General features: G+C 39.4%; 1 protein-coding gene across 5 annotated transcripts in view; it reads right to left on the bottom strand.

Moving 5' to 3' along the window:
* The window catches only part of hoxd4a (homeobox D4a), a 155,360-nt gene that overhangs the window by 23,172 nt on the left and 105,424 nt on the right, over positions 1–26,764 (bottom strand). For 4 of the 5 annotated variants that reach the window (XM_059966717.1, XM_059966718.1, XM_059966726.1 and 1 more), the window contains one exon: positions 16,940–17,012. In XM_059966717.1, the coding sequence (XP_059822700.1) occupies positions 16,940–17,012 (73 nt within the window). Of the gene's footprint in view, positions 1–16,939; positions 17,013–22,562; positions 22,703–26,764 lie in introns of those variants that run through there. The other variant, XM_059966731.1, reaches the window with a different exon arrangement.

Here is a 26,764-nt window from a genome sequence, read left to right as displayed (position 1 = left end):
TTAAGATCCAAAGGAATGTGAGGAAAGGAATAATAAGCCCCTGAATTCAAGGCTCATTTTCCAAAGTTCTTGTACACTTCAGACACCATAATGGAATGGACCCTTGAAAAGGGCATATAATAATGATAGCATACTGTTAATTGTGATGTATCATATACTATTTAGGTAGTTTGTGACCTACATTATTTTTGCCAATAATATATATGGCATGTATAGACACATCATTAAAGTCAACAGTGTTTACAATTTTGCTGCAATTAAGCCCGCTTTCAACATTTTTATGACTTGGACATTGTGCAAATTGCTTGTTAGTGGGATAACCTACTGCACAAAGAGAAAATTTAAAATGCCATTTGTTGAAAATAGATAACCGGTGTGAAGACTAAACTAGTATCTCCAAGTGTCCTTTACCTGTACTCAGGAATTGCAATTTGAAAGTTGCTTGAGGATAGGGCTGAAGCTTATTCAATTTAAGAGATTTCTTGCAGAATGCCTATGTTACATGCCCAGACCACATTTCAGGAAATCTGATCACTTGGCTGTTATTCTCCTACCTGCAAACAGGTAGAAGTTAAAGATCAAGGCTCCAGAAATTATGACAACAAAGAAGTGGTTGTGAGAGGCAGAAGAGGGCTTTAAGTCGGTAGACTGGGCCATATTCAAGGACACTTGTGGATTTGAAAGAATACACCATGGTTGTCACCGACTTTGTAAAAACGAGAGTGCCCCCACAAATTCATTCAGAGTCTTCCCCAACAAGAAGCCCTGAATGAACCATAAGATCTTCAATTGCCTAAGGGCTAACTCAAAGGGAATCAAGCCAGGTGACCAAGAAAGTTCCAAGAGGTTCAGGTACGATGTCTGGAAAGCTATCTCACAGGCAAAGTGGCAATTCTGGGCTCAACTTGAATCAACGAAGGATGCTTGACGGTTGTCCTTGATGCCTTCTATGCTTTGACCGTCAAAACATGGAGGAACTATTACAAACTCCCACAGCCCCTGATGATCCTGTGATTTCAGTCTCTGAAGCTGATGTGCCAAATCTATGAAAAACATCTGGCCCAGACAGGGTGCCTGGCTGAGTACTAAAGACCTGTGCTGATCAAATGGCTGGAGCTTTCACTGAGAACTTTAACCTCTCTCCGGCAGTCTGAGGTACAGTACCCACCTGCTTCAAGCAGGCTTCATTTAATTGGTGCCTGAGAAGAACATGGTTATTTGCCTCAACAACTATCATCTAGCAGCATTTATCTCCACAGTGATGGTTTTTTGAGAAGTTCATGATAAAACACATCATATCCTGCCTGAGAATTGAATTGAATTTATTACTTACATCTTTCACACACGAGGAGTAAAAATTGTCACGTTACGTCTCTGACTAAATGTGCAATATGTAATTTTTAATAAATAGTACGTACAACAGTCTAGTCAATATAACATTAAATATAGCTGTGTCAGCATGAGTTAAGCAATCTGATGTCCTGGTGGAAAAAGCTGTCCTGGAGCCTGTTGGTCCTGGCTTTTATGCTGTGGTACTGTTTCCCAGATGGCAGCAGCTAGAACAGTTTGTGGTTGGGGTGATTCAGGTCCCCAATGATCCTTTACACATCTGTCTTTGTAAATGTCCTGAATGGTGAGAAGATGCACTGTGCTGTCCGCACACTCTATGCAGAGTCCTACCCATAAGCAGGCAGTGATGCAGCCAGTCAGGATACTCTCAATTGTGCCCCTATAGAAAGTTCTTAGGATTTGGGGGCCCATAACAACTACTTCAACCATCTGAGGTGAAAGAGGTGCTGTTGTGCCTTTGTCCACCACACAGCCGGTATGTACAGACCACATGAGATCCTCGGTGATGTTTATGCCAAGGGACTTATAGCTGTTCGCCCTCTCAAACCCAGATCCATTGATGTCAATAGGGGCTAGCCTGTCTCCATTGCTCCTCTAGTCCACAACCAGCTCCTTTGTTTTGCAACATTAAGGGAGAAGTTTCTTTTCTTGATATCACTGTGTCAGGGTGATGACTTCTTCTTGGTAGGCTGCCTCATTATTATTTGAAATTAGGCCAAATCAGTGTAGTGGGGTCAGCAAACTTAATTAGCAGATTGGAGCTGTGGGTGGCGACAGAGTCATGAGTATACAGAGAGTAAAGGAGGGGCTTAGTACACAGCTCTGAGGGGCACTGGTGCTGAGGGTCAGAGGGAAAGAGGTGAGGGAGCCCACTCTTACCTCCTGCCAGCAATCTGACAGGAAGTCCAGGATCCAGCTACACAAGGCAGGGTGAGGGCGGAGGTCTCTGAGCTTCGTGTCATGCCTGGTGAGAATTATGGATTTCAATGCTGAACTGCAGTCCAAGAACAGCATTCTCACATAAGCATTCCTCTTCTCCAGATGTGTAAGGACGGTGTAAGAAGTGACTTGGATCTGCTCCAATTTGCCTCGCGATGCAAAAGGTTTACGGCAGATGCCATCTTACTGCCTCTTCACTCAACCCTGGAACATTTGGACAGCAAAGATATGTACATCAGAATGCTCTGTATCAACTACAGCTCAGCATTCAATACCACCATCCCCTCAAACCTAATCAATAAGCTCCAAGACCTTGGCCTCAATACCTCCTTATGCAATTGGATTCTCAATTTCCTCACTTGCAGACCCCAGTCAGCTCAGATCGGCAACATCTCATCCACAAATTCCATCAGCACAGGTGCACCATAAAACTGTGTGTGTAGCCTCCTACTCTACTCACTTTATGACAGTGTGGATCAGCACAGTTTCACTGCCAGATTCATAATTGCTGACGACACCACTGACACAAGCTGAATCACAAGTGGTGATAAATCAGCAGACAGGAGGGAGATGGAAAATCTAGCTGAGTGGCGTCACAACAAAAATTTCTAACTCTACATCAGCAAGACCAAGGAAATGATTATTGGGTTCAGGAAGAGGAAACCAGAGATCCATAAACAAGTCCTCATCAGAGGTTCAGATGTGGAGAGGGTCAGCAACTTTAAGTTCCTCAGTGTAAACATTTTGGAGGACCTGCCCTGACCCCAGCATGTAAGCGCAATTCCAAAGAAAGCACAGCAGTGCCTCTACTTCCTTATGAGTTTGCCAAGATTTGACATATCGTCTAAAACTTTGACAAACATATACGTGTGGTGAAGAGTATACAGACAGCCTGCTACTGAAACACCAATGCTCTTGAACAGAAAATCCTACAAAAAGGAGTGAATATGGCCTAGTCCATCATTGGTAAAGTCCTCCTCACCATTGGGCACATCTACATTTGTCGCAGGAAAGCAACATCCATCTTCAGGGACCCCTACCACCTAGGTCATACTCTCTTCTTGTTGCTGCCATCAGAAAGGACCAGCAGCCTCAGGACTCACACCACCAGGTCTAGGAACAGTTATTACCCCTCAACCATCAAAGGGGATAATATCACTCAACTTCACTTACTCTGTCACTGAAGTGTTCCCACAACCGAAGGACTTACATTCAAGGACTCTTCATCTCATGTTCTCAATACTTCCTACTTTTTTTTATCTATCTATTTATTTATTTAGGGTATTGGCATAGTTTGTTGTCTTGCACACTGGTTGAATGCCCAGTTAGTGTGGTCTTACATTATTATGGTTATTTCTTCATTGATTTATTGAGCATGCTTGCAAGAAAATGAATCTCAAGGTTGTAGATGGTGACATTTGTACTTTGATAATAAATTTACTTTGAACTCATGACCATATTAAAAATTAGCTTTATTTGTTACATGTACATTGAAGCATACAGTGAAATGCATTGTTTTACATCAAATCAGTAAAGATTGTGCTACGCAGCCTACAAGTGCTTCTGCTGCCAACTTAACATGCCACAACTCTGTAACTGTACATAGTTGGAATGTGGGAGGAAACTAGGGCACCCAGAAGATACCAACACAGTCATGGAGAGAACATAAAAGCTCCTTATAGACAGCAGCAGGAATTTAACCACTATGCTACCATGCTTAATGATTAGAGCAATTAAAAACAAACTTAAAGCTCTAACTTAAGACTGTAATTTTGTTAGCAAGTATTATTCTTACCCCATATCAGTTATGAAAAAATGGTATAAGTACAGATAGCTCTAAAACATTGTATGACTTTCAATAAAGCATGAAATGTATATATAAAACAGAGCACAGAAATGTTCCATTTGGTCCAAAAAGCCATTTCTTCTGCACTTGAGTTCCTTAGGAAAAGAAATTAATGTCTCAGATCTTAGAAATATTTTTGACACTTTATTTTTCTCTTTTACCTTTCTTGTTAATCTCGTATGGCTAAATCTTCATTATGTGAGTCTCCAGGCAATTATTTGTGAGGTGCAGAGCAGAAATCGTTTCTTCACTGCTAAGAACATATTCAGGCAAGAATGTGGTATTTTTGCCAAAAAAAACTAAATAATGAAATTAGAGGTGACGGCTTTGACTTGCTTCACTCAAATAGTTGCTGATTATTTTCCATCATTTATTCTGTACTTAAAAAAATTCAATTTTAAATCAGAAACAAAACTGCGAATCTTTCAATTATGAATACACAATCAGACAATAGGAAAACTCTAATATTTATGGAAGAGATTGACAATTTATGCAAGCACAGAAAACTTATGAGCATTCTCTCATCATATTTGTGCACTGCTTCTAGGGACCTCACACTTGCATGCAAGTCTGAATATACACATAATAAAGCTGTCAAAACATTCTGTGTGACTCAGAATACATTGCTGGAGGCAATAAAAATCTAGATTTCCATTAGCAGATGCTAATAGACAAAAGTTCCTCAGAAGTATTTCCTGTCAGAATGAAACATCAATAGCTTGGAATATACTCAGCTTGGCACTTCAACATTCCTTTACAACAGTATTGCTGATTGAGCAGTACTTCTGACATTACTAACTTACTTTGGCAGTCCATTGCCCGGCTCATCCAAATTAAAATTTACATCCCCTTCAAACCTACTAATTGCTTCATCTCTTATTGTCTGAAAAAACTACCCCAGCTGTTCAACAACTGTAGTAGCCTGCCTTCTACTAACTTTGTTCTTTATGTTCCACCTTTTTTCCTCCATTCATCTATAATAATTATGCCTTCAGTTATCTATGTCCCAAGAGCAGTGATTCTCCTTCTAAACTATTGGTGCTCTCTTGCTAAGGCTCTTAAAACTTGCCCTCGATCATATATTTGATCTCCGTTCCCACTTTGCTCGCTGACACAAATGAAGCATCTCACTGTATGTTTTGATGTTTCAATATATACGTGACAAATAAATTTAATCTTTAAATTTGTAGCTGATGAAATATGCAGATTCATAGTTGCTTTACTGTGATTTTAATAGCTACACTGACATTTTGCTGCTACAAAAACCAGCAACTTAAGCGGTATAGGAGTAATGATTATAATATTCATCAGCACAACTTTTGGAACATTGTAAGGCAAATTAGTACAGATGTTGAAAAGTATTGCAATCTCATTGTTTAGAGACAAAGAATACAAAAATAAAGAAATACTGGTAAATCAATACTTGGGTCTTAGGGTGGAGTAACATGTCCAATTCTGAGTACCACACTTCAGAGAAAATTTATTGAAATGGGTAAGGGTGTGATAGGTATTCGTTTAATGGTTTATGTTTCCAAACGCAGCATCTGCTGCTTGTAAGATGAAACAGCTGTAAGTAAAATTCCAACTAACAGTTTGTTTACCTTCTGATCATAAATTGCAGTCAGCCCTCTATTCTTAAAATGGAAATGGAAAGCAATAGTCAGTTTGAAATTTTAAAAACTTTCTATAGAACAAGTTTGCAAACAAGCTCTGTATTTTGAAGATGCTCTGTGAGGAGTAGATATCAGTCACTACACCTGGTTTACAGCTTGAGATGTAGTACAAGACAATGGGTTGTTTAATTCAGGTCGTTTCAAACAGACAAGCTGACTCTTAAATTGCTTGGTTCAAGGTAGCTCATAGAATAGACTGATAATATAATTTAGCATACCAATAACTAGTGTACTTTAGATATAAAGGTTTATGTACTCAAAGATGAGCTTTTACAGCATTAATGGTAGCCTGCTGAGGTCTTTGTCTCCGAAAATACTTCTAGACCATTTGTGCTAAAAGGATATCTGAGGAAATATCATATGCTTATGAAGTCATCCAAGTGGGAGAAGATGGGTATAAATGTAGGGAAAAGTTCAGGCTTGTTATGAATAGGGTAAGAAACATCAAGAAACATGAAAGAAACATGGGGTGAATCCATTCTTCCAGCTTCCATTTCTGTGATAGATGACTTCCTCACTTGTAGCTTGTTGGTAAGTATTTTTAGTTTATAGTAATGGTACCTGTGTTTTGGAAATCCTTTGTATTTTAGAAAAGCTTTATGTTTAGGACATGCTTTGTTCTTAGTCTTTTGTGCTTTACGGCTTGTATTTTAGAAACTGATTTGGAAATGTTTAAGATAGAAATCCACTGAGTCTTAAATGTGTTTTAAGAGTGTTGTTTGGATTTAAACAGGTATCAATGAAAATAAATGAATGGTGTTATAAACTACTTCGTTAGCTGGAAGTATCTTCTTGGTAGGAAGAGGGGACTCACAACTTAAATTGTGGTTATTGGGAGCTAAATTCACCAAGGAAAATAAACAGAGTAAACTAGTCTTTGAAGATTGGGTAGTGACAATATATTCTCCCTTTAGTGAGAGTAATTATGGCTATTTATATCTGAAAGGGTTTAAGGTCTTTGAGTTTATAACCTTGCAGTCAGCAAACCCAATACAATCACAAAGATACAGGGATTTTTATAGTCATTGCAGAGATGAGAAAGCTTTGTTGCTCTTAAAACAGAGGAGGTTATGCAGCTTAAGAGTTGCTCAAAAATATGAGGGATTTCTTTGATGGACGGGTTTGGTTCAGGTGAACTGCAAATTGAAAGCATAGGTAGGTAAAAAGGTATCAAATTTAAAAAGTCATAATAAGTTGGACAAAAGGGTGATACAAACATAAACATTGGTAACTTACAAAAGGGGAATGAATGTATATTCAAGGCAAAAAACTTGCAGGTTCTGGGAAAGTGCACAATAATTAATCAGTTAGATACCCTATTTTTAAAATAATTGCTTCAGGTATAAAAGGTTACACACAGCATGTATCCATAATGCCATGGGTGTCCATTTTGCAAGACACACAGCATTATGGAAAATGACACGAGAGGGGAAGAGGGGTAGGAATATTGGTATTCCATAAGGTAGAGTAACAGGAGCCTCCAACTCTGAAGCAAAAGCAGCAAATGCTGGAGCCTCCACCAAAAGTGGAACTTCTCAGTGGCCCAACTTTCTAATCTCCATTCCTGTTCCAATATGTCAGTCTATAGCCTCCTTTTGTGCCACAATGAGACCACCCTCAAGGTGGAAGAGCAACACCTTGTATTCTGTCTGGGTAACCTCCAACCTGATGGCATGAAACCGGATTTTTCCTTTCAGTTCAAAAAAAAAATTACCCCTCCCCTCGTAATCTATTCGCACTCTCGCCTCTTACCTCTTCTCACCTGCCCATCAACTCCGCTAGTGCCAGTCCTCCTTCCCTTTCTCCTATGGTCCACTCCCCTCTCCTATCAGATTAGTTCATCTCCACCCCTTTACCATTCCCACACACCTGGCTTCACCCATTACCTTCTAGGTATCCTTCATCCCCTCTCTCCTTTCTTTTCAGAAGGAAAAGGGTCTTGAATTGAATTGACTTTATTACTTATGTCATACACGAGTAAAAATCTTTACGTTATATCTCTGTTCAAATGTGCGAAGTGCAATTATAGTAATTTATAATAAGTATTATGTACAACAAGATAGTCAATATAACAGAAATACAGTTGTGTCAGCATTAGTTAAGCAATCTGATGGCCTGGTGGAAGAAGCTGTCCCGGAGCCTGTTGGTACTGGCTTTTATGCTGCAGTACCGATTCCAGATGGTAGCAGCTGGAATAATTTATGATTAGGGTGACTCAGGTCCCCAAAGATCTTTCGGGCCCTTTTTATACACCTGTCTTTGTAAGCGTCTTGAATAGTGGGAAGTTCACATCTAGATGCGCTGGGCTGTCCGCACTGCAGTCTGCAGAGTCCTCCGATTAAGGGAAGTACATATCAGGCAGTGGTGCAGCCAGTCAGGATGCTCTCAATTGTTCTCCTGTAGAAAGTTCTTAGAATTTGGGGGCCATACCAAACCTTCTTCAACTGTCTGAGGTGAAAGAGGCGCTGTTGTGTTTTTCTCACCACACAGCCGGTATGTACAGACCACTTGAGATCCTCACTGATGCTTATGCTGAGGAACTTAAAACTGTTCACCCTCTCAACCCCGGATCCATTCCTCCTGTAGTCCACAACCAGATCCTTTGTTTTATGCTTTTTTTAGTGTAGACTAATACCACCTACCTCTTTATGGACACATTGGATACCAAGACGAAAAAAATGGTCATTTTGGCAAAATGGCACCAGTGAACCATGGCAACATTCCATGGGTTACACACGATACTTCTAAATATACCCCTTTTGAATTACGCTCAGTACAATCTGCAGCATACAACTTCCTTTTAAGCAATGTACTTTTAAACTGATTTAATGAACTACAGATTACACGATCTTCTCAAGGACTCGACAGACTTAACTCTCAGGCAGGAGGTATAGCACCTTTAAGTGGACTAAAGCTCATCACCATTACTGAATGTGATGCAAGAAGGGGAAGACTCCAAGCCAGGCTGAAACACAGAGGAATCAGACCCCCTTACCCAGAATCTTGTTAGCAAACGTGGCATCGTTGGAGAACAATGTCAAGGACCTGAGGGGAAGCTTGCTGTATTGGAGGGAAATAAGTGATTGTCGTGTTCAATGTTTAACCGAGACATGGCTTACACCCAGCATGCCAGATACTGTGATCAGACCCAAAGGCTTCTTGATTCCCAGAATGTACTGAACTGCTGATTTGGAAGTGCGTGTTTCATGGTAAACTCGTGGTGGTGCTCAGATGTGGCAGTTTTGTCAAACTCATGTTTCCCACAACCCTGAACACACAACGATGAAATGCTGTCTGTTCTATTTACCTGGGGAGTTTGCATCCATGATCCTCACTGGAGTTTACATACTACCATTGGCTGACTATAATAAAGCGCTTCAGATACTGTATGATGCCATTTCCAAACAAGAAACAGTCCAACCTGATGCAATTCACATCACCATCAGGTACTTCATCCAGGCTTGTGTGAAGAAATCCCTGCCCACTTACCATCAGCATATAACATGTAGCACCTGAGGTCCCAACACACAAGACATTACACGAAGATTTGGAATGCCAACCATTCTATACCCAGAATGCATTTTGGTAAAAATGATCACTTGGCTGTCCTTCTACCTGCATACAGACAGAAGCTAAAGAGCAAGACTCCAGAAACAAGGACAACAAAGAGATGGTTGCAGGAGGGAGAGGAACTGCTCTGAATTATTTCCAGTTCATGAACTGAGCCATATTCAAGGACTCATCTGTGGATCTGAATGGTTATCACAGACCATAAAAACAGTTGTAGACAACAGTATCCTCAAAAAATCATTCAGTTTTCCCCAACCAGAAGCCGTGGATGAACCATGAGATCTGCACTGTGCTTAAGGTCAGATAAGAGGCATTCAAGTCTGGTGACAAAGTAAGTTACAAAATGTCTAGGTACAATCTTGAGAAAGCCATTACATGGGCGCAGTGACAACTGCCAACTCAACGTGAGTCAACAAAGGGTGCTCAACTGTTGTGGCAGGGCTTGAATGTTATCACCTCTTATAAAGTAAGATCAAACAACATAGACAACAACAGGGCTTCACTTCCAGATGCGCTCAATGCTCGCTTTAACCATCAAAATATGAAGGAACCATCACAATCTCCCACAGCACCCAAAGATCCTGTGATTTCAGTCCCTGAGGATGATGTGCAAGCAGCCTTTATGGGAGTGAACCCATAAAAAGCATCCAGCCCAGATGAGCTAGCTGGCCAAGTAGTAAAGACCTGTGCTGATCAACTGGCTGGAGTGTTCACTGAGATCTTCAACCTCTCTGCTTCAAGCAGGCTTCAATAATACTGGTGCCCAAGAAGAACATGGTAACCTGCCTCAATGGCTGTTCTCCAAAAGCACTTACATTCACAGTGATGAAGTCCAGTGTTTTGAGACGTTGGTGATGAAACATATCAATTCCTGCTTGAGAACTGAATTGGGTCTGCTCCTTGCCTACTGGCACAACAGGTCCACAGCAGATGCTGTTGCATTGGCTCTTCATTCAACCCTGGAACATCTCAACAGCAAAGATGCATACATCAGGATGCTCTTTACTGACTACAGCTCAGCATTCAATACCATATTCTCTCAAAACTAATCAATAAGCTTCAAGACCTTGGCCTCAATACCTCCTTGCACAATTGGATTTTCGATTTCCTCACCTGCAGACACTAGCCAGTTTGAATTGGCAACATCTTCTCCACAATCACCATCAGCACAGGTGCACCAAAAAGCTGTATACTTAGCCCCCTGTTCTACTCACTTTACAATTACGACTGTGTGGTTAAGCACAGGTCCAATGCCATATTCAACTTTGCTGATGACACCACTGCCATTGGACAAATCAAAGATGGTCAGGAATCAGTATATAGGGGGGAGGTAGAAAATCCAGTTAAGCAGTGTCACGACTTGCACCATACATTGGGGTGCTCTCTTCTGTTAACAGTTGTTGTATGTGCAGTCTCTCCCATCTCAGCCACTAAAGCTTGTATCCCCTCCAGATTAGTCATAAGTCTCTTGGTGGCCTCCTTCACTGGTCCCCTTCTTGCACTGTCACTCAGCTTTTGAGGGCGGCTTGCTTTAACAGTTTTACAGCTGTGCCATATTATTTCCATTTCTTGATGATTGACTTAATTGTACTCTCCAGGGATATTCAGTGACTTAGAAATTTTCTTGACAATCTCCTGACTTGTGCTTTTCAATAACCTTTTTTGTGGAGTTGCTTGGAGTGTTATTTTGTCTTCATGGTGTAGTTTTCGCCAGGATACCGACTCACCAGTAGTTGGACTAGACACGGGTACATCTTTACCACAATCAAATGAAACACTGATGATCTCTATTTAACTAGTGTGACTTCTAAAACCAATTGGCTGCATCAATGATGATTTGATGTATCATATTAAAGGGAGTGAGTACTTCTGCAATCAATTATTTTGTGTTTTAAATTTGTAATTAATTTAGATCACTTTGTAGAGACCTGTTTTCACTTTGACATGAATCTTTTTCTGTTGATCAGTGTCAGAAAAGCCAAATTAAACCTACTGTGATTCAATGCTGTAAAACAATAAAACATGAAAACTCTCAGAGGGAGGGGTGAATACTTTTATGGGCATTGTATATGCACATTGATAATAAACTTAATTTAAACTTTTATTAGCAAGGAGAGTATTACACCAATACAAGAACTCAATCAGTTAAATTATCACCTTCCAAAATATACCAATGGATTATGATCAAGAGAAAAATCCTCAATCTGTAGCATTCTGATCTATTGCTATACCACACTGTCCCCTAGCTAAAATCAACTAGCTGAACACCAAAAACTCCTACGTTAGGCACTTCCAGCAGTCAATAAAAATCCATCCATGGAAAGGTATAATAAAATGACTGTACACAGTAACTCCCCAAATTATAGCCTTTATAACATGTTTTCACAAATTATTTGTCTTAAGTGCTGATATTAACAGACAAGATGACTCTTACTGTCACTGATAAAAGTGTGCATTAAAATATAGTGTAACCTCAGCCATTCAGCAAGGGGAATGGGTAATGCCACTGGATAAATATGCTAACTACATGACAATTGCTAAACACATTACTGTATATCACACACATTACTCTATGCACAAACCATTAAATAAATTCCCAAAATTTATTTTATTATTCTAAATTCAGGGACAACTCCAAACTTTGCGTTTAATTTTAGACCATAAGATATAGGAGTAGAATTGGGCCATGAGGCTTATCGAATCAGCTCGGCCATTTCATCATGGCTGAACCATTTTTTTTCTGTCAGGCCCAATCTCTTGCCTTCCCCCCACATCCGTTCCTGACCTGACCACTCAAGAATACATCAAAGTCTGCCTTAAATATATGTACAGACTTGGCCTCCACAGCTGCCTGTGGCAACAAATTCCATTGATACACTACTCTCAGGTTAAAGAAATTTCTCCTCATCTCTGTTCTAAAAGGACACCCCTCTATTCTGAGGCTGTGTCCTCTGGTCATAGACATTCACAGCATAGGAAACATCCTCTCCACATCCACTCTATCAAGGCCTTCCACCATTCGATAGGTCTCAATTAGGTCACCCCTCATTATACTGAATTCCAGTGAATACAGGCCCAGAGCCATCAAACACGCTTTCTATGACAAACCGTTGAATCCTGGAATCATTTCTGTAAACCTCCTTTGAACCCTCTCCAATTTCAGTGCATCCTTTCTAAGGGGCCCAAAACTGCTCACAATACTCTAAGTGACTTATCGACATAAATTATTGAGGAACTGATGTTTAATTCTTTCATGAGTAAATTCTGATTTTCACCATTTCAAAATCAGAATCAGAATCAGGTTTATTATCACCAGCATGTGTCATGAAAGATTTTCTTGCTAGGGAGAAAGTGCACTGAAGTTTCACCCAGATTATTCTTGTGTGGCAACGCTGATACATTGACAGAGACTGGGACAATCAACCCTGTATACACTGAAAGAATGAGAGCAGGCCTCACTGAAACTTATAAAATCAGATGGATCTGGACAGTTAGACACAGTTAGGGAAGTACAAAGGCACAATTCACAACAGAGGCAAGGGTAAATTTCCAAAGAATTCTCTAGCACAGAACACAGTCCAGTGAAATCATCAGATATATTGAAGGTGCAGTTAAATATGGTGCTAGCAGCCAATGCCAAACGACCTGGACAAACAGCCACTTGGAGAGAACAGGGTGTTAATTTGAATGGTCAACCATGATTATATTCAACGGAAGGAGCAGGATCAAAATCAGGTTTATTATCACTGGCATGTGTCATGAAATTTGTTAACTTAGCAGCAGCAGTTCAATGCAATACATAATCTAGAAGAAAAAAAACAAAATAATAACAATATTAATAAGTAAATCAATTACAGTATATATATTGAATAGATTAAAACGTGCAAAATAACAGAAATAATATATTTAAAAAGTGAGGTCGTGTTCACAGTTTCAATGTCCATTTAGGAATCAGATGGCAGAGGGGAAGAAGCTGTTCCTGAATCACTGAGTGTGCGCCTTCAGACTTCTGTACCTCCTTCATGATGGTAACAGTGAGAAAAGGGCATGTCCTGGGTGCTGGAGGTCCTTAATAATGGATGCTGCCTTTCTGAGACACCGCTCCTTGAAGATGTACTGGGTACTTTGTAGGCTAGTGCCCAAGATGGAGCCGACTAGATTTATGACCCACTGCAGCTTCTTTCAGTCCTGCAGCCTCCCCCCCCCCCCCCCACTTACCAGACAGTGATGCAGCTGTCAGAATGCTCTCCACGGTACATCTCAACAGTGTACATTTCCATCTTTGGTTTCAATATTAGAACAAGACACCTGCATATTGTACTCTTACCCAACATAATCAACAGATGAGTGAAATACAGTACATTTTAAGAAACTCAAGTAGAACCAACCATTAAAAATAAACACAATGGACTGAAGGTGAGTAGCTGTACTATAGGTTGATGGGAGACAATGCAGGAATAAACTTGCATCAGAACCTGGGTTCAGGTGCAGGTACAACCGCTAGAAAGCTATCTCACGTGCAAAGTGACAATTCCAGACCAAACCTGAAACACTGAAGGATGCTCATCAGCTGTGGCAAAGCTTGAATGCTCTCATTTCCTATAAAGTGAAGTAAGTGACAATAGGGATTTGCTTCTAGATAAATTCAATGCCTTCTGTGCTCACTTTGACCGTCAAAACATGGAGAAACCTTCACAGCTACCAACAGCTTGCAATGACCTTGTGATTTCAGCCTCTGAGGCCACATGAGGGTGAACCCACAGAAAGCATCCTGCCCATACAGGATACTTATCCTAGTATTGTGCTGATCAACTGGCTGCAGTGTTCACTGATATCTTCAGCCTCTTGCTTCAGCAGTCTGAGATGCTTCAAGCAGGCTTTAATTATACCAGTGCTTCAGAACATGGTAACCTGGCTCAATGACTATCTCCCAATAGCACTTACATCCACTATGATAAAGTGCTTTGAGAAGTTAGTCATGCAACACATCAACTCTTGCCTAAGGAGGAATTTGCCTTCTGTCTTAACAGGTCAGAGCAGATACTATTTCATTGGCTCTTCACTCAATCCTGGAACAACTGGGCAGTGAAGATGCATCCATCAGGATGCTCTTCATTGACTACAGTTGGCACTGTACTATCGTCCTCTCAAAACTAATCTATAAGCTACAAGACCTGGGCCTCAATGCCTCCTTGTTCAAATGGATCCTCGATTTCCTCATTTGCAGATCCCAGTCAGTTCAGATTGGCAACAAAATCTCCTCCACAATCACCATCAGAAAAGGTGCACCACAAGGCTGTGTGTGTAGTCCCCTGCTCTACTCATTTTATACTCATGAGTGCGAGGCTAAGCACAGCTCGAATGACATATTCCAGTTTTCTCACAACACCACTGTTGTTGGCTAAATCAAGAGATGGTGACAAATCAGCACTACGGAAGGAGACCAAAAATCTAACTGAATGGTGTCACAACAACCTCTCAATGTCAGCAGAACCTAATATTGACTACAGGACAAGCAAACCAGAGATCCATAAGCCAGTCCTCATCAGTGGTCAGCAACCTTAAATTCTTTGGTGTTATCAATTCAGAGGGTTTATCCTGGGCCAGCAAGCAAGTGCCTTTACAAAGAAGGCACGGCACCTCTACTTTCTTAGAAGTTAGTGTAGATTCAGCATATCATCTAAAACTTTGATAACTACTGTAGCTGTGTGGTGGAGAGTATATAGACTGGTTGTATCACGGTCTAGTATAGAATCATCAATGCCCTTGAATGGAAAAGCCTTCAAAAAGTAGTGAATTCAGCCCAATCCATAATGGGTAAAGCCATCACCACCAATGAGCACATCTACATGAAGTGCTGCAAGCAGGAAAGCAGCATTCACCACCTGGGGCATGCTCTCTTCTCGCTGCTGCCATCAGGAAGGTGGTACAGGGGCCTCAGGATCCACACTACCAGGTTCAGGAACAATTATTACCCTTTAGCTATCAGGTTTTTGAACCAGATGGGATAACTACTCAGCCCAATATTGAACTGTTCCAACAACCTAGGGGCTCACTTTCAAGGACTCTTCATCTCATGTTCTTGATATTTATTGCTTATTATATATTTTTTCTTTTTGTATTTGCACAGTTTGTTGTCTTTTGAACAATGCACAAAACAAGACTGACAAACAACCAATTTTTCATTGATTAATTTATTATTTTAATATATCTGCACATTGGTTATTTGTCTTTGTGTGTAGTTTTTCATCGATTCTACTGTATTTCTTTGTATTTACCGTGAATGCCTGCAAGAAAACTAATTTCATGCTGTATATGGTGATATATATGTACGGTAATTTTTAAAAATTACTTTGAACTTTGGCCTTCAAATTCACATTTGTTTTTGTAAAACATCTGTGAGATTGCTTAATATTGTTAAAAATACAATAGCACAACATACGGGGCCCTAAATAATTTTCAAAAAACAAAATATCTTTGGTCTAATATTGTCAGCTACTCTTTTAGGGCCATTTCTATAATTTAGTATTTCCTTGTGAAGTGGGTAGGCATCTGATTTACTTTCAGATCTCTTTATTTGCTAGTCAGTAATCAAGTGCTCTAGAGATACATGTACGGTTAGAATGATTTCATCCTCCAATTTTTTCTTCTTGTTTTGAACAATGGCTGTTGTTGGATAAAATGTGCATCCCGGTAAATTTCTATTTTTCCATTCTTTGATTTAGATAAATTGTATTTATTAGAACTAAATCCTAAAATTACCAGTTAAGCTTTCACACAAACGTATGTAAATTATATTGTGTTTCATACCTTGGAAAGAAAAAGATAAGGAATAGTGCTTTACCCAAATGCATGAAACCTGCTGTTAAGGCCAGTTCATATACAGTTCACACTAACAGCAGGCTCCGTCATGGTTCTTTTGAATAGATTCATTCTTCATTGCCTTTGCAGGCAGCCTTAGGGTAATAGATGAGGTGAAATGTATGAACAAAAGCCTCATCTGCATCCATACGATAAGTGTTTCACAAAAGAATTGCAGGTCTCTTTGAACATAGTGATCTCTGAGCTTTTATTCATATCTGTTCAGGCACAAAGGAAACCTCAATAAAGACCAAGAGCATCACATAGACATCACTAAGATCCAAATGCCAGTCTTAGGAATTCTGAACGAATCAACCACACATCTTCTCTCTGATTTAGAGCAGTAAGGATAGCAATCAGCTGTGAACTCTGCTAATAAAACAAGTACAGGAGGTGTACATAAGAGTTTATGGTCAGCCATTTAAACAAATTGTTAACAGTAGAACAATCTATTGTAAAATGCTACAAAATGTACAAGTCACATCAGTACAGTACACACAAATATCAGAAAGAAAACTCCCAAACAGCTGTAACCTTTATAGTCATGTATTCCTGTACAAGGCTGAAAATAAAGACTGTGTTAAAAGGGAAATAAAACCGATGACAGAACAGTGCTTTTTACAGGCTACAGGATTAGATATGTTGCCATGGCATTACACAAAACAATCCCTCCAGGAATTTAAGTCAGCTTTAGACTTACCAGATGGGGACATGTACTCTGCATTCGCCCTACAAATCACCTGGACCGGCAGGTTGCACATGCGTAGAAATGCCTGAAATGCATTTATAAAAGAGATTTTAACAATTTTTTAAAAATCAGACTATAAAATAGACAAAGAAAAACAGCCAACTTACTTATGGCTATCAGAGGTAGGATTTAAACAACTAAAAAAGATCCAGTTATCATAAGATTTGTCCCTTGTTCACCATATCAATATAAATAACTCTATAAAATACCTAATTTATGAGCGTCAAGTTCATTGTGCACCAGTATTTTTATGACATGAATGGATTAACTATAAATTTACAAATAATAATTAAAAAGAGCAGATTAATGAATAGTCCTTTGACAGCTCTGAAATAAAACCTTTGTGTTTTCAATGATGTTATTTTTACAATTAATGTACAATAAAAATAGAACCACATATTTCATTAGGTTATCAATTGCTGATTTTACTCAAAACATTGCCTTGTATTCAATTAGTTTTATAATCAGAGGTTATATTTTCCATTAAAGCTACGGAGAATTCCACTTAATTGCTGGGACTATAAACAGTGCATCCTAATATAGTTCTTCATAATACAATCCTAAATAATCTCAGGTTTGAAAAAAGGAAAATCTGACTGTAAAAGTAACAAAATTTATAGGCTTGACATACAGATTTATCATTATTTTGTTTGGCATGCACGTTGTGTGTGCTCCCCAAAGGCTCACAGGAGCATAATGTTAGAGACAAACAATTTGTTGGCACTTTGCTTCAGCATGAATGCTGCCAACCTTGAACCGTGTCTCAATTTTTCCACCAACCAGTCTATGAAATCAAACTGTATTCAAGACTACTTGCCTGAGGTAAACTTATAAAATTATGTCACCAGGTTGCTTGCCACGGGTATGAGGAGCACTGTTTGAGCATTGGTGTATTTATGCTGCCAGCCAGCCAGCTGACTGCATTGGCCCTGTGTGGCACACTTGAGGATGGGAAAATGTGCTAAACTGCCAACAAGGAATTCTCAGGATATTTATATTATTACAAGATAAATGCATTGTCAATTTGCTGTCTCCAAGGACTAGAACACATTTTTTTCTTCTGCAATACAGTAAATGAAACTCCTCTGTATTAGTTCACATACTTGCAAGAAAAAAAATACAAAATGGGCTATACGACTTTTCTTATATTTGTACCTGGAATATTTGCTTGCTGGCAGGTCAAGTTTTTTAAACAAGGAAGTAATGGAATGTTCAACATCAGCACTTAGGCTGTGATAATTAGCTTGAAGAATCTACTGTAAACAAAGCAGATGCTTCATGACAAACAGCAAAATAGTGGGATGGGCAGAAAAAAGACATTTTGTAAAGGTATAAGGCAGTATAACTCACTGATACTTGGAAATTCCTGAGCACTGACTTCTTTTTTCACCGAATGTTATCCAGTTTGCTGAGTACTCTCAGTTTTTACTTTCCTTGTTATTATCTGACCAGAAACTGAGAATTTTATGCTCAATTTAACAAAACTTGTTCTAACTTCTTGATCACAATTTTTGTTATTACCTTTGATAAATAGATGGATGGGGTATAGCTGGCAGAATGATTACTCTTCGTGAGAGGTCCTATCATTTACAGCAACAAAATTACAATAATGATGTTTGACCCTGGGGCAGTTCTATATTTCTCAATGCTGGACATACAAGCATCGGCTTTTCCCAAGGATTGAACCCTTCATAGAAAAGAAACCCCTGAAGTATGGGCAACATGAATTTGATAGGACCTTGTGACATTTTATTTTGTGTCCCATCCACAACAAGCCATCTGAAACTTCTGCTGGCTATCAGACAGAAATGTCTGCAAAGACCCTAGGGAGGATGGGAAGTGAGAAACCACCCTGAGCAGAGAGCACCTAGCATCAGATCAGGAAGAATCAAAGTGAGGCAGATCACATGAATTAGCTCAGCAGAGTGCAGTAGGGAACCACACCTTCTTTGGTCACTGACACCCAAACTCGATAAAGTGATTATGAGTGAATCTCAACAGGTCCTGCTGCCCATTAGTTGCAGGGCTAAAAAGGGCTTTACCTTCAAAACTATCAAGTGAAAATAGCAGTTAAAACCTGAAGCATGCAGTCTTGTTTAATAAGTAAGACTGGTTACTGGTGTAAGAAGTTGAGAATGGAGCCACGAAATGTAAAGATGAACACAAAAATCAAAGTAAAAAAGGGCTTAATTTGAACAACAGAAAGATAATTTCCCAGACAATGCTTACCCACTATTAGTGGTAAGTAAATGAACATGGTTTGCCAATCTCCAGTGAACCTATTTCTATAAACTCAGTTAAACACATAGTAATTAATCTCACATTATCAGCCATTCTAAAATAGTCATTCATATAATGCCATTTCTTGTTTATTACTAGACTCCACAATATTTTCTGAGAAAAAAATGCATTGATATTAACAAACTCACATTTACTTCAAATACAAGACACGTAATTTTTAAATGTCCAATACAAAATTCACAAAAGTGCCTCTTAAATCAAGTATGTTATCAAGATCCTTGCTTGAGGCACACCAAATATGTCTGTCAGTTCAACTTTGCCAATAACAGAATCAGGTTTATTAACATTGCCTTATATGATATGAAATTTGTAGTTTTGTGGCGGCAGTATACTGCAAAGACATAAAACCACTATAAATTGCAAAATAAAGAGTGCAAATATATATTTATTCTCATTAGCTCAATTGTGTAGAGATGCTCAAAAATAGTTAGAACAAACATCAAATCAGGAACTCTCACTTTATAGTAACTACACCACTCATGAAACTTGGCAAAAGTGAATGAACCACCAATCAGTCAATGCCAGAAAGAAATTTTCTCTCCCCCTCCCCCCCCCCACCCCGCCACCAAGTGCTCAGGGTGATTACCTTACTTCTTTACAACTACTTCTCTATTCACACACTTTAAAAATTCTTCCTTCTGAATGGAGTCTTGGGCTTGAAAACTGTTGAACTGTATACCCTAGATGGAGAAACTGCACCTAGCAGGATGCTCCTAAAATTCACTTAGTCCATTTTTCACACCTCTAATCTGGGTTTATACTTCTACTGAGTTAGTCATTGAATACCAAGGAGTGCCACAATCCAAGTCATTTTGATGTCAGACAAAAACAATTCTAGCTATAATAAAAACCTAATTTACTGCTTTTCTCAAATCAACAGAAATTTTGTGGAGCACATGACCACATATTGCAGCTTATTAATACTGAATTGTGTGAAGATAACCTTGTCTTTATGTCGCCACTGTAGTATCAAACAGTAAATAGAAATGGTGATTGTGTGAAATCAGTGTAACCAAACTTAATAAATGACAAATCATTGGAGTTTAATTGAAGCTAATTGTTGTCAGAAGACAAATTTATAACTACCCAAAGTTAAAAAAATTTCAATTTTAGAATTTCAGACCACATTCTCTAAAATTCACTTCCTTTTCCCTGTATTAGTTATTGATGCAGCTACCTCTCCTGCAATTAGTGAAGTCTTGCATTAAACATCAAAAGCAAAACAAATCTTGCATCTAATTCATACAAAGTCCAACAGGCAAAAATGTGCATGTGATCCAATATATTACATACATAGCCCTCTCTATTAGAACAAAGCATATCACTGAACTATTCAAAAAGTACTAGATGTACAAGTTTATCTGTAAAAAAAAGTTTAACAACTCCAACATTTCAGTTTTCCTGAAAATTCCACTGCTTAATTTTTAAAAAGATATAACCTTGATGGAAAAATTGAGAAACTGAATAACAGCAGAATGATTTCAACAGCTTGGCTGTTCTCGAAAAACGCTGGATATACATTCTGATCCTTTTCCACAACCAACAAGGCTTTTACTGAATCTTGTCCAATGCAACAATATAGTTATTAATGCTCTGCTAATTTGCCCACCTGCAAATGTGTCTTATTGTCATGTAGCAAAGCCTGGCCTCCAGTCACCTTGGCCAGTGCCTCAAGACCTCACTCCATTAGGTCAAAGCATTAGATGGTATGCCATGACATTCCACATTTTCCAAAAAATCATACAGAACCAATTTCCACTTACAATATGAAGTTCAGAGCCTAGAGTATCAAGATTATCAAAGATAGCCCAAAGAAACAGACCTGCATGGCACTCCTTTACCACACTCACAGCTCAAGTTATTTTTACAGTGATCTCACAGACACATGATGGCAACCTCAAAGTGGTAGGTACACTTGCTCAGCTAAAAAGAAAAAGTCTAGCATCTCAGCAGCTGCCCTGATGGGATATGTGAACATCTCACAACCCTCCAACTCATTCTGACATAGAACCATCAGACTACAGTAATCACACAAGTCCCAACACTGTGGCCTGGAGGGATTATGTTTCAATCTTAAATAAAACCCTCACCTGTATCTCAGGAGACAAACTGAGAAACTAATTAACCATAAATGCAAGGTATTAATGTTACATCAATCTTAGAGGGAAATTTCATCACACCACAAGGGAAAACAAACAGTTCTGGAGACATCTTCAGGCTGAAGTCCAACAGAAAAGCCATGATCCAAAGAACATCAAATGAGCGGTATAAGCACAGCAAGTCAAGCTACTCTGCACGAACCATGACCTGCACAAATGATTCAGCAATGGACCAAATACCTAAGGGTCTACACTCATGAGAACCAAGAACAGAGGTTAGCTATTCAAGGATAGAGAAGCCATCAGTACCTGCTGGAGGGAACACATCATTAAATCTGTGCTTGAAATGAGCATTCTTTATTCCACAGCAGATAATTCAAACCAACCTTGTAACCAGCCCTGACCAACAAATCACCCAAAAGGTCATATGCCTACTTTACAACAAACTCTCAGGAGCAAGTTATATTTCTGATGAACTTCTAAATCTTACATGCACAAATACACAACTTCAACTCCCATATCTGGGAAGAGTAGGATACAGAGATGCTGTAATTGCAACAATCAAAGGAACAACTAATTAGCTTATCAGGGTGTCTGGTAAGGCATAATAATGAACTACTTCTTGGAGATGCTCGAGGGAAGGATATAGCAATCATATAAATGCCATATTAGCTGGAAGCAGCATGAACATGAGAAAATTACTAAGATTTTCACCTCTTAATGCATGCAAACCTAGCTTTGAGGTCATTTGTGCAAAGGACAACCACAGGCAATGCAATCAAGCAACACTAATAGCTCTTTTGCACCAGATTTAAAAGTATGATACATGGAAGGTTATGTCTTGAGTGGCAATGCATCCCAATCTAAAATAATTTACACGTGACAACTTCTCAATGATTTCAATCGGGTTCTATTTCCCACCTGCACCCCAAAGTTGATTTAAATCATTAAAGCCCAAGTGAAATTACACTGAAAAATTGCAACTTATTCCTTGATGGAATAATTTTGTTCTTGAATGAAAGATTTATGCAGCAATACTATTGATCTTGATGTGGCTTACGGTTTAGGGTTTGCACTGAATGGATGCGACTGCAACACAAGGAAGAAAAGGAAAACCACTAAACTACTGGATTGTTATCAGGTTAACTAATAACATTTAGGGAAGAAAACCTTACCTTCTCCATCATATATGTGACTCAAGTGTCACGACAATGTATTTGACTCTTCACAGTCTAGTAAGGCACAATTTTCACAAAACAGCAATGATTAAAGCAGGCAGCTTCACATGGAATTAGAAATGAATAATAAATGTTGACTAGTTTTGCCAGTTAATCCCAGATTCTAGTAAAAAACCTAGTAAATACTCCAGAAATAAATTCAGAAATTAGTAAATAACCTTAACTAATAATTTGCTAGAAAATGTGTGACTTAATTTCTGTATGCCTGGAAATGAAACTTGAAAGGAACACGCTTATGTGCAATAAATTTAGCAAACTATTTGCTGCTAATGTCCACTAATTTGAAAGCTCAAGTGTCAACAATTTGACAACACAGTAATAGTTTAAATGAGTTTCTGTTGCTACCTGTGCCGTTGACAAAATCTAACCAACAACTCCATTTGAAGAAAGTAAAGGGAATAGAAGAGGATAGAAGGTCATTAGCCTGGAATGTTCAGAGTGGTTCTGAACAAGGCTCTGCAAGGCCACAAGCAGTGCAGTAGAATGAAACAAAACAAGCAAAGAAAATTTAGAAGAAACTCAAAGCAAATTCAAATGAGGTCAATTTCATAGTGTGTGTGAGTGTGAATGAGTGAGTGAGAGTGTACACACACACACACACACACTCACAATCATCCCCTCAGTACTAATAAACAAGCTTCAAATCCAAGACCTCTGTCCTTCCTTCTGCAACTGGATTTCCTCATCTGGAGACTACAATTAGTGCAGATCACAAATAACATCTCCTCCTTGGTGACAATCAACACAGTCACACTTCAAGGGCACATGCCCACTGCTCTACACTCTATAAACTCATGAAGGTGTGGCTCAGCACAGCTCACACACCATCTATAAATTCAGCGATGACACCACTGTTGTTGGGAGAATTTCAGATGGTGACAAGGGGGCATATAGGAGCAAGATACATTGGCTGGTTGAGTGGTGTTGCAACAACCTTGCTCACAATATCACCAAAATAGAGAAAGTGATTGCAGACTTCAGGAAGAGTAAGTTGGGAGAAAATGCACCAGTCCTTATTGAGGTGTCACATTGGAAAGGCTGAGCAGCTTCGTGTTCCTGGAAGTCTACATCTCAGGGAATTTACCCTGGGCTCAACACATTGATGCAATCACAAAGAAGGCACACCAGCAGCTATACTTCATTAGGAGCTTGAGGAGGTTTGGTACATCACCAAAGATTTTAGAAAATGTTTACACGCATGTCAGAAAGCATTCCAGCTGGTTGCTTTACTACCTGGTATAAAGGCTCCAATGTGCAGAATTGAAAGGGGCTGCAGAGGGTTGTAGACTCAGACAGCTCCATCACAGGCACAACACTCCCCATCATCGAAGATAACTGCAAAAGGCAGTGCCTTGAGAAGGTGGCATCCATCATAAAGGACCCTCATCATGGGGGGCATGACCTCTTCTCATTACTATCAGTGGGGAAGAGGTAGGAGCCATAAGTCCCACATTCAATGTTTTAAAAACAGCTTCTTCTCTTCTGCCATTAGATTGCTGAATAGTCCAGTAAACCAAACTTGCTATTCCTCTTCTTCACTATTTATTTTCATAATTTATATTAACTTTTTTTATGTATTGCATTGCATTGCTGCCATGAAATAACAGATTTTATGACACATGTCAGTGATAATAATACACGAAATGCTGGAGGAACTCAGCAGGTTGGACAGCATCTATGGAAAAGAGTACAGTTGATGTTTCAGGCTGAGACCCTTCATTAGGACTGGAGAAGGGTCGGAGTTAAAAGGCAGGGGGAGGGGATGCAGAAACACAATCTGATAGCTGAAACCCAAGAAGATGAGGGGTGAAGTAAAGAGCAGGAAAGTTAGAACATAGAATAGTACAACACTTTACAAGCCCTTCAGCCCACAATGTTGTGCCGACCTTCAAACCCTGCAGTGCACTCCACACACCAACCACTCTCTGAGTGAAAAACCTTCCTCTAATATCCCCCTTGAACTTCCCTCTCCTTGCCTTAAAGCCATGCCTCTTGTACTGAGCAGTGGTGCCCAGGGGAAGAGGCACTGGCTGTCCACTCTGTCTATTCCTCTTAATATCTTGTACACCTCTATCATGTCTCCTCTCATCCTCTTTCTCTCCAAAGAGTAAGGCCCTAGCTCCCTTAATCTCTGATCATAATCCATACTCTCTAAACCAGGCAGCATCCTGGTAAATCTCCTCTGTACCCTTTCCAATGCTTCCACATCCTTCCTATAATGAGGCGACCAGAACTGGACACAGTACTCCAAGTGTGGCCTAACTAGAGTTTTATAGAGCTGCATCATTACATCGCGACTCTTAAACTCTATCCCTTGACTTATGAAAGCTAACACCCCATAAGCTTTCTTAACTAAGTTGATTGGTGAAGAGATACAGGGCTGGAGAAGGGGGAATCTAATAGAAGAGGACAGAAGGCCAAGGAAGAAAGAAAAGGGGGAGGAACACCAGAGGAGATAAGGTGAGAGAGAGGGAAAAGGGGATGGGGAATGGAATGGGGAAGCTGAAGACATTACTGGAAGTTCAAGAAATCGATGTTTATGCCATCTGGTTGGAGACTACCCAGACAGAAAACAAGATGCTGTTCTCATCACATGAATGTGGCCTCATCACATCAGAAGAGGTCATGGATTGACATGTTGGAATGGGAATGGGAAGTGGAATTAAAATGGGTGCCTTCTGGGAGATCCCACTTTTTCTGGCAGATGAAGATGAAGCAGTCTCCCAATTTACATCAGGTCACACCAATATACAGGAGGACACACTGGGGGCACTGGACACAGTATATGACCCCAATAGAATCACAGGTAAAATGTCACCTCACCTGGAAGGACTGTCTGGGCCCCTGAATGGTAGTGAGGGAGGTGTAGGGGCAGATATAACACTGGTTACAAGGATAAGTGCCAGGAGGGAGACCAGTATGGAGGGACAAACGGACAAGGAAGTTGAATAGGGAGCTATCCCTGCAGAAAGCAGAAAGTGGGGGTGAGAGAAAGATGTGCTTAGTGGTAGGATCACACTGGAAATGGTGGAAGTTAGGGAGAATTATGTGCTGGACATGGAGGCTGGTGTGGTGGTAGGTGAGGACAAGAGGAACCCTATCCCTTGTTCGGTGGCAGTAGGATGGGGTAAGAGCAGACATGTGCGAAATGGAAGAGGTGGTTGAGGGCAATATTGATCTTTGATTCTGATTAGGACCCATTCTATTGTGGAGTGTAAAATGTACTTCAATATTGGATGTGCAAAAATAACAAGAAATCAAATTCAATTCTGAAACTATTTTCCTTTAGAGCTTGAGCTTACAAGTAATCCTCTCCAAACCTTATATCAGTTTTTACCATTATATGCACAATAATGACACTAATATGTTTATGCTTACAAATGAAAACCACATTGCATCATTCTTCATTTCTGAGTCAGAATAAATTCCTAATCTGGTTACTCTAATGGCTTTATTTGCAGTTTAACACAAATTAAGATGCTAATTACATTAAGCGCTATTTTAAACAATGTTACAAATTTCCTAATGTGTGAATGCAATTTACCATCAAGCTACAATCATATTTGAAATCAATCTAGCTTATGTTGCTATGAACTGTACAAATAGTATAATGTAATCTCTATGCTGTTCTGTATTAGTGCAAATGAAGTTTTGAAATGATAAATGAAGACACTGTACATTCACCAGTAATTTCAGGATTGCTCTGTTTCATTTCTCATCTCTTGCAGTACACATGTACAGATTATAATTCCATTAGTAAAGAAATTGCAAGTTAGTCAAGATTTTTAAATCCATATTAATTCCAGTAAGTAGCACTACATGGAATGCAACCTATAATGGGCATTCTTCTTTTTTGAGTCTTCTGTTGGGCAACCATATATACACAATTTAATAACGATCCTCTGAACAGCAATCAAACAACTCTGTCTAGATGTCAAAAGCCATCTTAGCCCATCACCTCTCCAGTATGAACCCCACCACTCCTCTGCTCAATACTTCATTAGCTGTAAACAAGATGCAGTTACAGAACCTGAAGTGTGCTAAACTGATTAACCAAAAACACAGCTTCTTTCCTCCACATTTGTGTTCAAGTGTCTTCCTTGGCCTTTCCAAAACTATAATCTACATCACAATCATTC

This window comes from Hypanus sabinus, chromosome 4 (assembly GCF_030144855.1).
Source record: "Hypanus sabinus isolate sHypSab1 chromosome 4, sHypSab1.hap1, whole genome shotgun sequence".
Classification (NCBI taxonomy): domain Eukaryota; kingdom Metazoa; phylum Chordata; class Chondrichthyes; order Myliobatiformes; family Dasyatidae; genus Hypanus; species Hypanus sabinus.
Note: the sequence above shows the minus strand (reverse complement) of the source record. Positions and strands in the feature narration are given on the sequence as shown.